We start from the raw sequence: 11,034 nt of genomic DNA, 5'->3' as shown, positions 1-11,034 counted from the left end.
AAGTTGGAGGTAGAATCACGGTTAAACGTTTTCAAAACGTGGTCAATCTTACAGAGGGTCTAACTATTGGTGACAAGGACTGTCTGATTTTCTTAATTGTTTGCAATGGTGGAGAAGGATTAATATACTATGATGACACATTCGCAAACCTAAAATTTGTCTTTTGGTATATTTCATTATGGACAAAAAAAAATCATTTCAGCTAAATATTCTAACATGAAAATAAAATAACAGAAAGGTAGTCAAGCCCCATAATGAGAAATTCGCCCCATCTTCCCTGTTACAATAAAAATGTTTGAGAAAACTTAAACTTCAACAAAGATGTTTTTGATAATAATTTAATTAACAAAAACTATATTTTCATAAACATTAAAATTGCATTGTCAACAACTTTAATTAAACACGCGTTTTACATAGAAATTGGACACTCGTAAAAATATACAGAAACATGATATATACAGTATATTTAAAAGTCCTTTTGTTTAACGTTTTCCTATTTCGTGTTATCCACATAGCCTGCCAAGTTCACACGGGTGACTTGTAGCCCTTTATACAGTAAAAAAAAATACTAGTACTGTCTTTAATTATTAAAATTTCCAGGAAGCAAGGACCCTTCTTCCTGAAAATATTAAATCACGTTTTCTCCTTTCACCAACATCGTTAGAAAAAATGGAGCTGAATATTACAATTTCTATCACTGACTTCTGTAACAATTTTCTCTCGGTCCCTTGAGATCATTACAGTCTCAAACTCTTCATCATCAGGGAGAAGTTTTTGCCCCAGTACGTCATGGCCTTCAACAGCCTCTCGATATTTTTCCTTTGATGACAGATTGCCCTGAAAGTTAAAGCAAAGACGTTCTGTAGAAACAACGTTTAATGGATTTATTTGTGTATATTCTGGTATATCCTCAAATCATCCTTACCTTGTCAACAGCTTCATAGAAGGTACCGCGGATTAGTTTGACGACATTAGGTGTATTAAAATCTCCATTTCGGACAAAATCGCTAAAATTACCTAGAATTGTGTAAATCGTGTTAAAATATATATAAATTGTGCAGAGTGGGATAATTCTATAAACATTGCATCTATAGTCTTAAAATTTCTTTATGAACTTTATTGATTGCAAAGTTCCTTTTACGAAGTTGATAAAAAAATTGGCGATGAGTTAAAAAAATCAGTTAATTTAAGACGCTACCTGGGTTGTATGATTCCATAACCTTTTTGTTGTCTTTGAATTCAGCACCAAGCAGATCGCACAACATCCTTCTGATCATGTGAGAAATTCCAAATTTATCAGTTTCCAGCTGGACAGAAGACTTAACATCAGAAATGCTTGAATTAAGTATGGCTGCGCAAATCGTCACCAAAGTCATAATTACACAGACACTGTACACAAAATAGAAAACTTGTGCAAGAACCGGAGCAGCCCTTATCATAGAACTTACTTTATTTTTTCCAATGAAACTGTTAGATAAAGTTCCACAAGTATACAGAAAAGATTTATAATCCTCAAGCTCTCTTCCAAGTAATAAAGTGCCCAGTATCACAAACCCAAAAAATGTTAAAATGAAAATGATACTAAAGCCTAATATGTCATACCCAGCATAAGAAATGACAGAAATTACTTGTGTAAGTCGCTTGTTATAACCCAGAACTTTGAGAAGTTTGATAGTTGAAAGAAAAATCACAAGCGAAAACACAACATTCAAAACATTATCCCAGATAATGATGTGATTAAAGTTAATAAACTGATTTGCATCAGTCAATTTATCATCGTAAAAGAGCCGCATTGCCTTTTGTGCATAAATTATACGTACAATATAGAGACACAGAGATGAAATCCCTAAAACCACTATCGACAATGTTACACAATTCCACGGAACTCTTAAAAACTGCAAACATCCTCCCCGTCTCAATTTGTTTAAGATTTTTATTAATAGAAAGAAGATATAGGCAATAAATACGACATAAAATAGAACCAACCCTGGTCCTGCTGAACTAACAAAAGCAACTGGGCGGAAAGCTTGAGATTGTAAAGTTACAAAAATACCCCCTGTTTCTAGGAATTCTGTTAAGTACTTAGAAGTGAGAAACATATTTGAATTCGGGTTGTACAGAGTGTATTCTATAAATACTGCACGAGTGCCTCTGTCGATCCAGTTATAGTTGCTAATTTCGTTCAACATCATACGAGCCTGATATCTGTCTTTTGTAAATTTTATAAGGTATCCACCACCATCGTAAGTATTATACTCGCCGGTATATGGTATGCCCCAGATGTCTTCTGCGCTAGTGTAGCTCCAAGACGTTTTGGTGAAATACCGGTCACTTTCCGTCTCTTCTAGACAGGAAGGATTCAGTTTCTTCCATCCTATGCAATACTGTGAAGTATCAGCTTCAGCGATTGAGTAATGTTCATAGCATGGATACGATGGAATTAAATTCATAACAGGACATGCATCTTTAAAAAATAAAAAACACGAAACAGTTATTGGTGATGAAACAAACACTCTTACTTCTTTCTGCTTAAATGAATATTCAGATAACACCAGTGATTTTGGATAACTTGGAACATCTTCACAGATGAAAAGAACACGTTACAGAAACAAGGTTAACTCTGAGCGTTACACAATTATAACCAGTTGAGTTTTTCATTGTCAAAGTGACTTGGATTCTGGATCATATAGTGCCTTCGTTAATTAAAACATTCCTTTTGCCAAGTATGATCTTTGAATGCTGTTCCATGATAAATTAATTGTCTAGAAATGAATTGTTTAATAATCTTAATTCCAATTAGCTCCAAGTATTTTGTCTTAAAAGAAAATCCGAATGATCATAAATATTATAATCTTAATTTGATTGATCACAAGTAAGGGTAGAAAAAATCTTTTTTATAAGTATAGAAAAATTTCTCAAAATAATTTAAAAAGAGACCATTCACAGAATTGTAATTCTTTTACCAAACTTTGATGTAAGAGACTTATTAAAGTATTCAAAAACAATTACAAAATATGTATTCACCTGTTTTCATTCTTAATTGGCGCAGCTGAGCGGGACCAACTCTTATACTAGACCTGTCACCAAACCACTGTTTCTCCAAGGTATCAAGGTCATTATCTGCATAATCTTTTTCCGGGTAGAATGTTGGAATGAAGGTGTCATTTAACCAGGTAACAACATCTGGTATTTCTCTTATCTGAAAAATAATTCGGTAATTCTTTAAAAGTTAAAATTTGCTTGGTAGGTAATTATTCGTAGCAACATATTAATTTTTGTGTTTTACTTAATAATATACCAGTAATATCATAATTAAATTCTGAGTAAATAAATGCACTAACTGAAGACAAATCACCAGTTTGAAGATAATTGTCTATATTATTCTTGTAGGAATAAGAGTTGGTATCCCTCTCAACAAAGCTGATGGTGTAAATTGCCAATAGAAAAACAACATTTAAAATAAGACTTTTAACAGCTTTCTTCACTCTCTTTTCTTGTTTGTATTGTTCTCTGATTTTATTTATATCTTGTTCTCCGAGGGGTTCTTGTTTGGAGAGTACTCTGCTGGCAAAAACTGTTGAAGAAAAAAAAAAAAACCTCAATCATCTAAAGGTCATTTTATCTATAGTACTTATTGAGACTTATTGAATTCAATTCAGAGATGAGTCTAAAATAAATAATTTACAAATAACTACATAAAAAACTCAGAAAACAAGAGAAATAGAAATACTACCTGCAAAATCGTATTTGTGAGATAAAATCTGTTTATTCGAGTATTTCTTAAGTTTTTGCAGGGATATATTTGATGATTCCTCAGACATGGCTGTCTTTAATAGTGTAGCAAATAAAACGGCCATCAAAAGAACCTGAAAAGCAATATGTAAATGAACAAAATCCTGTATTATATATAAGCTCATACATGTAGTTTTTTGTCATGGATCAATAAACAGATAAAAGAAGTTATTGTTGTTTTCATGTATCTCAACATGAAAAATAAATCCAAATGACTTTTTTAAATAAAAGGTTTTTTTAACATTTAAAAAAATCATATCTGTTCTTCTTTCTAACTTTGCTTCAAAATAAAATAAATCAAGGTAACAATTACTCTTCTTCGTTGGTAATCGTTATGGTGAAAACACCCAAAATAATACAAATATTTATAAAAACTCTCCTTTCTCAAATGTCTTCTAAATAAGACCTTAATATCTGATTCAATTAAATCTAAATATAATTATGAGCTGAATAGGTTTGAAAGTATTTAAAAAAATGAAGTTGAATTAAACCTTCAAAGGATCCACTAAAACAACGGATTCTAGGAAAGACAAAACAAAGGATAACAGCCATTCCTCTGATTTCTCTTTTCCCCATTCCATGCTGTATAAAATGAGAAAAAATGCTGAACTCAACACAGTCAACGCAAGAAAGATCCATGCAACATAGACAACCCAGTAGGGTAAGCCGTCTTCCTTTTCATTTACGACATCTGGAGGAATCGAAAAACCATTTTTGCTTTCTTCTGAGCCTGTATGCACACACTTTTTAATCTTCCTTTTGCGGAAAAGCATAGCCAATAGTAGCACAGGCAGAGTTGTGATAATTATGCTCATAAGAGAAACGTATAGTATTGATGGTGAAAACTGAAAACCTCCGAATTCAACATAACTTTCCGACGTGTCGTCTGATGGAGACTTGTAGAACATTGCATTTGATACCATGTTCAAATGAAGAAGCGCGAGTAGACACGACAATCTCTGTACTCTGGTAAACTTAGTTTTCTTGGGACGGTAAACTAATGACAACCACATATGATGTTCTGTTATATTGACTTGAAAATTCTTCGGAAAAAGAAAATGAAATGACTTTGCCACATCTACTGTAGCTACTCCAATTATTCGGTCGATGACGCAATCATCTTTGTAGAGGGACAACCATTTATCACAAGCAAATATATATCTGCAAAAGAAAATGTTAAACTTTTATATAAAAAGAAAACATCGCCAAAAGTAAAAACAAGAGGCCCATGGGCCACATCGCTCACCCGAGCAATGTGGCTAGGAAAAAAACATAAGTTTATTATTGAAAAGTTGAAACCCAATAGTGCTCCCAAACAATCCTTAAAAGAGAGAGGGTATGATTTGAACAAACTTGAATATACACTAACTAAGGAAGCTTGCATATTTCTTTAAATACCTGTGGCTTTATTGCCCTTTACATTTGAACTTACATTGTGGCCCCGCCCTACCCCCAGGGGTCATGACTTGAACAAATTGGATCTACACTACCTGAGAATGATTTCATATGGATAGGACTAATCGTGGCTATGCTATTTTTGAAAAGAAGATTTTTAAAGGTTTTTTCTACATGTTTCTATGTAAAACTTGGATTCCATGTTGTGGCCCCGCCCTACCCCAGGGGTCATGATTTGGACAAACTGGAATATCCACTACCTGAAGTTGCTTCCAAAAAAATATGATCATTCCTGCCTTTGCTATTCCAAAGAAGAAGATTTTAAAAGAATTTTCCTATATATTTCTATGTGAAACTTTGATTGGCCATTGTGGCCCCGCCCTGCCCCCGGGGTCATGATTTGAACAAATTTGAATCTCCACCTCCTGAATATGCTTCCATAAAAATATGATCATTCATGCCTTTGCTAATTCTTGAGAAGATTTTTAACGAATTTTCCTATATATTTTTATGTAAAAATTTGATCGGCCATTGTGGCCCCGCCCTACCCCCAGGGATCTAAAATGTTAGAAGGAGATTTTTAAAGAATTTTCGTACATATTTCTATGTAAAACTTTGATCGGTCAATGTGGCCCCGCCCTACCCCCGGAGGTCATGATTTGAACTAACTTGAATATAAACAACCCGAGGATGCTTACCTATTAGTTTCATCTTTCCTGGCACAGTGGTTCTTGAGAAGAAGATTTTTAAAGAATTTTCCTATATATTTCTATGTAAAACTTTGATCGGCCATTGTGGCCCCGCCCTACCCCCGGGGGTCATGATTTGAACAAATTTGAATCTACACTACCTGAGGATGCTTCCCTATAAGTTTCACCTTCCTGGCACAGTGGTTCTTGAGAAGAAGATTTTTAAAACATACTATCAAATTTTCATATTTCTGAATTATCTCCCCTTGAATAGGGGCATGGCCCTTCATTTGAACAAACCTGAATCCCCTTTACTTAAGGATTCTTTGTGCCAAGTTTGGTTGAAGAAGTGAAAATGTGAAAAGTTAACGACAACGATGACGACAACAACGACGACAACAGAAAACGGACAAATTTTGATCAGGAAAGCTCACTTGAGCCTTCGGCTCAGGTGAGCTAAAAAAAGATTTTAAAAAATATTTTTAAAAAAACATCATTCTACAACTTGTGGAGAACTTAAACTGAAGTGTCAACTGCTGGTCATAGAACTTAATATTCTTCTGAAGTGCCTTTTTTTATCTTCCTTTTGCAGTAAGCATTGTCAATAGTAGCAATAGAGTTGTGAAATTATTTTCATCATTAGTATTGATGGCAAAACTGAAAACCTCCGAATTCAACATAACTTTCTGACGTGTTGTCTGATGGAGACTTGTAGAACATTGCATTTGATACCATGTTCAAATGAAGAAGTGCGAGTAGACAGGATAGCCTCTGTACTCTGGTAAACTTAGTTTTCTTTGGACGGTAGACTAATGACAACCACATATGGTGTTCTGTTATATACTTCCAAAATTTATTGATGTTTTAAATGGCCATACTGTAGCTACTCCGACGGTCATGACGCAATCAAAATAACATTTATCACAAGCAAATGTATACCTGCAAAAGAAAATGTAAAACTTTCATATAAAAAAAGAAGACATTGTTAAAAGTTAAAAAACGATTAAAAGAATAAATATATCTGTTTGCTTTTCATGTCAGATTATGAAACCCCCAAATTTTAATGGTACTTTGAATTAAGATAGCTGACAAGGCATACAATACGAATTCATTTTAAGAATTTTGTCTGATATTTTGAGGATGACGCTTAATTAAAAACTCACTTTTCATTTGTTTGAAGGTCTACTATTTCAATATTGCTTAAGAACCAGTCTTGAAGACTCCCTTTTCCAGAATTATCGTGCCATATTCTTAAAAACTGTAATGTTCCCAAATTCGATTTTGTTCCAAAAAGGAATGTAAAAACACTTCCTGTCGTAAATGTCTGTAACAAACAAGGGTATAACTTAATTCTCAATCTTGTACTAAGAAGAACAACTAATACAACCGACATCAAAACAGTTAAATAATTATTATAAATATTAAATTAATTAATGATTATAATTGAAATTGAATTAACATAAAATTAATTTTCGTGTCATGTCTGTAAATTAAACTATTGGAAAACGTTGATACTGTGATGATAGTGTAAATTTTAAAATCATAAGAATGAAATCACCTCTCGCTCTCCGTCGTTTAAAATACGAATGCCGGTATCATCCTCGGTGCCAGTGAGTACGAAATGGATATTTGATGATGTACCCGCGTGTCTTCTGAACCCCGTAGTAACGGTCAGCGTGTAGAAGTATTCGTCCTGGGAGTCGTGATCGCACAAAAAGGAAATCCTCCACTGAAGGAAGAAATAATCCTGTGACAGTTTAATTGTTTAAATAGGAACGACTTCTTTCTAGTTCTAGATAGTCTGTGATATTCTCCCTTTACAAATACTCTAATCCAAAAGTAATGATTAACTATAAACAGTAAATTGTCTAAGTTTAAAATATATACTAAGCGTTATTTTTGTTTAAAATCATCATTTCGTAAGTTCTATGGTCAATACAATGACTTTGTCCGCAATAACAATATCCCATTAAGTCAAATGCTGACTGAAGTTTTTCATGCTTATTGTTAGTCCATTATTTATACATTGAATTGACGACAGAGTTTTCCGTTATTTCCCGATCATGACGGGGAGCACAACCGGTGGCAATATGCTCACTGTCCATGGCACCTGATCCCACCTCTGATGTTTTGGAGGTCCGTGTTTGCTCTGCTCCTATTTTGTATTGTTATATGGACTTTGATATTGAATACTGTTCGTTATCTCCATATCCTTCATTTGATAAAAAAAAACAAAACAAATTACTAGTGTTGGCAACGAGTACCCGGTTAACCGGTTAACCGTTGAACAATGTGAGTATCGGTTAGTAAAACTGCTATTCGGTTACTCGAATAAAATAAATTCTTCACAGTAAAATGCATAGAAAATGAATGTTTATAATTGATAAATGTACACTGTGTCTTACATATTTCCCTAATTTTAGGTACCGTTAGACTTGATGTAGTGCATGGTTGTAGTGGATCAAAGTGTTTTGATTAGTTTTCACAGTTTATATAATTGATTGCTTTGATTAATTGCTTTGGGGTATACAACTTTTGACGGCCTGAATTATGATTACCCCATTCGATAATCTAACGAGATGCCGTCACAGACATATTAAGCTTGGAGTTGTAATAAATGAACAGCTGATTCAAAATCTGTTCAATTACTTAAGCTTAAAATATTATTAGGAAACCAGAGATTAGCAGGACACTCCACAAACTATTAATTAAGGAGCCTGTAAATTATTATTCTCATTGATTGCGACATATTTCGGGGGGCTGAAAAGAAAAGCATAACCAAAGTTATTGTAAAGTGGTGACTGACGATGTGTTTATTTGTCTTCTTCATGTGTCAAAATCCTTATTTTCTTAAATCATATGAATAAAAATTCTTTGATGATATCGTATGTGTGTATAGTAAATATAATGTCCATATACAGTATATTTGTGTATAACTACTACCGATAAAGTGAATTACTACTACCGATAAATAAAGAATAAGATAAATAGTAGATATGGATACTTTTACTGAGAATCATCCGAGTAACCGGGTACTCGATGAAGCGAGTGAAGATGAAGATGAAGCGAGTAACCGGTTACTAAAAATCGTCCGATTTGCCAACACTACAAATTACTAGTATGCAAGTTGCATATGCTTCATGCATTTATTAATAGTCTAACCCTATTCATATCTTTTTTATCTTCCCTTTTCAGTAAAAGCAATGCTGCTACATAAAACACCATTAACACGATCAGCGAGCCATACACAGCCCCATTCTTTGGATCAAACTTCCCCCAGACTGTCCGGAAATCTATTGCGTTTGGTGGAACGACAAACGTTGTAGAGAAGGTATTGCCAGGGCACCTGCACACGGTATTGTTTATTGTTGACAACGGTAGAACCTAGAGTAGTGTATTGTGAAAAACATGAGGTTAGTAAAAATAATATTTGCTCAGCATTTGTGAAAACATTTTCATAAAAGATAAGTACAAAATGAGATTTTTTAAAAATCATTATGTTACCTTGCAATAGAACATTATATAGTGTCTTACAATAAATTTTTAGGTATTATCGAAAATATCGATTATATAAATGTATGCCAATTTTTAACAAAAACAAAATATTGGAAATGTTTTTCTTGGAAGATCCACGTAGTATTCACATGACGATTTTTCTCTACGAGTTATTTCCGTTGGCCACCATCATTGTGGTCAACCTGGTAGTTTTTCCTCTTTGTCTTACCAAATTTAAGAGGTTGTATCAGAAAAATTTGGAGAACAATCTTTATTTAAATAAAAATCATGAAATAAAGGAGGCTTTAACTATTGTATATTTTAGAGAAAAACAATTCTTCCTACCACACAATCGCCAGTATGAATAATGAAGGAATATAAGCATGTTGACCTCCAATATGGCGGCCAAGGAAAAATACCTCTTTTTAATTTGGGCCTACTGAAAACTATCTATTCAGCATTTTTTGACGATAAACCTATTCTTACAGTGCAGCTATCAGATATCCAGGCTTGTTTAACCCTGTCCCATGATCTGCAAGTTGTGGTAATTACAAGAAGTTGAAAGTTAGGGGACAGGGTTTCATTTTGCTCATTCTTTTTTTCTAAGTCTCGGACAAGTTCTGCAACTGTAAATATTAAAAGACTTTACTTTCAAACATGCAGAAATGGTAAAGATAAAATGTACACAATAAAGAAATAACTATAATCTTAAATCATTTGAATTATCCGTCTTTGAGTTCTTATGATTTTTAATCTAACTTTGGGTAAAAAAAAAGAAAATCAATCATCAGTTCTTAGAATCTTTTTCTTTTGATTGATATTTTAGTACAAACCTCCTAATGGTTGTATTCCGAGATAACAGTGGCCTTTTAAACAAACGCCCGATGGAACAAAAACTTTAAATCCATATTCTTCATCCCAGTTTCTTACCGTGGTGGACGCCTGGAAGCCATTATCCTTCGTCGAATAATTTGAAGGAAATGGATTTTCAGAAATATATATTTCAAACAAAGAAAGCCTGGACAAATCCAAAGTAAAATTTTGAGGCTTTAAAAAGATAATTATGACGTCATCGTCATTTGATACAGTAAACTTGTAAAATATCATCTCATCAGTCAGTTGTCCTTGGAATAATCGAAGAAATGAATTATTTGTGTTGTTGACCTTGTTTTCTAAATTAAGTTCTAGCTGTAAATTATTATTATCCGAGTTATTTCCAAAGTGAAATACGAATACATCTGACGTCAGGGAACTGGAATTTCCACCAAATATAAATGGATTTCTTTTGTATACAATAACCTAAAAAAAGAAAACTCTGAAAATGTAATGAACAAACTTTCACTATTGTGACATATCCGAAATTCACAATAAATACCCATCAATGTAAATACCTCTTATATTGAATCAAAGGAGAAAAAAAGATATATAAGCCATCCTATTTTCTGGTGAATTTCGAATTTCTTAATTATAAGTGCAAAAGTAAAACAGAAAATTAAAAAAAAAATGTAAGAGCTAAATGATATGTATATACAGCTGAACCCGAGTCAACCAGTAAATATTTTTCGTTGATATACTGTGGATTTGATATAACATTAAGTATATATTCTAATTATGTGTACGGTACAGTATTTGTTGTTGAGTAATATACGAGTACTGCTACTAA

General features: G+C 33.2%; 1 protein-coding gene across 1 annotated transcript; it reads right to left on the bottom strand.

Annotated features, from left to right (window-relative positions):
* Positions 1-385: 385 nt before the first annotated feature.
* On the bottom strand, positions 386-10,655 carry LOC134246060 (polycystin-1-like protein 2). The gene is made up of 12 exons (XM_062728320.1): positions 10,205-10,655; positions 9,858-9,997; positions 9,039-9,260; positions 7,435-7,605; positions 7,040-7,200; positions 4,284-4,953; positions 3,734-3,866; positions 3,342-3,574; positions 3,025-3,199; positions 1,199-2,464; positions 926-1,017; positions 386-837 (listed from the first exon to the last, which is right to left on the bottom strand). The coding sequence occupies exons 1-12, from the start codon at positions 10,476-10,478 to the stop codon at positions 661-663; spliced, it is 3,714 nt and encodes a 1,237-aa protein (XP_062584304.1). The 5' UTR covers positions 10,479-10,655; the 3' UTR covers positions 386-660.
* Positions 10,656-11,034: the final 379 nt, after the last annotated feature.

This window comes from Saccostrea cucullata, unplaced genomic scaffold (genome assembly GCF_032062105.1).
Source record: "Saccostrea cucullata isolate Sc308-1 unplaced genomic scaffold, CSIRO_AGI_Scuc_v1 ctg217, whole genome shotgun sequence".
NCBI lineage: Eukaryota > Metazoa > Mollusca > Bivalvia > Ostreida > Ostreidae > Saccostrea > Saccostrea cuccullata.
Note: the sequence above shows the minus strand (reverse complement) of the source record. Positions and strands in the feature narration are given on the sequence as shown.

Excerpts from the sequence above, each read along its gene's own strand:
- LOC134246060 (XM_062728320.1), bottom strand. The coding sequence starts at position 10,478 with ATGATATTTTACAAGTTTACTGTATCAAATGACGATGACGTCATAATT. Across the intron at positions 4,954-7,039 it reads GACCTTCAAACAAATGAAAA|ATATATATTTGCTTGTGATA; the intron begins GTGAGTTTTTAA and ends TTTCTTTTGCAG. Across the intron at positions 2,465-3,024 it reads CCAATTAAGAATGAAAACAG|ATGCATGTCCTGTTATGAAT; the intron begins GTGAATACATAT and ends TATTTTTTAAAG.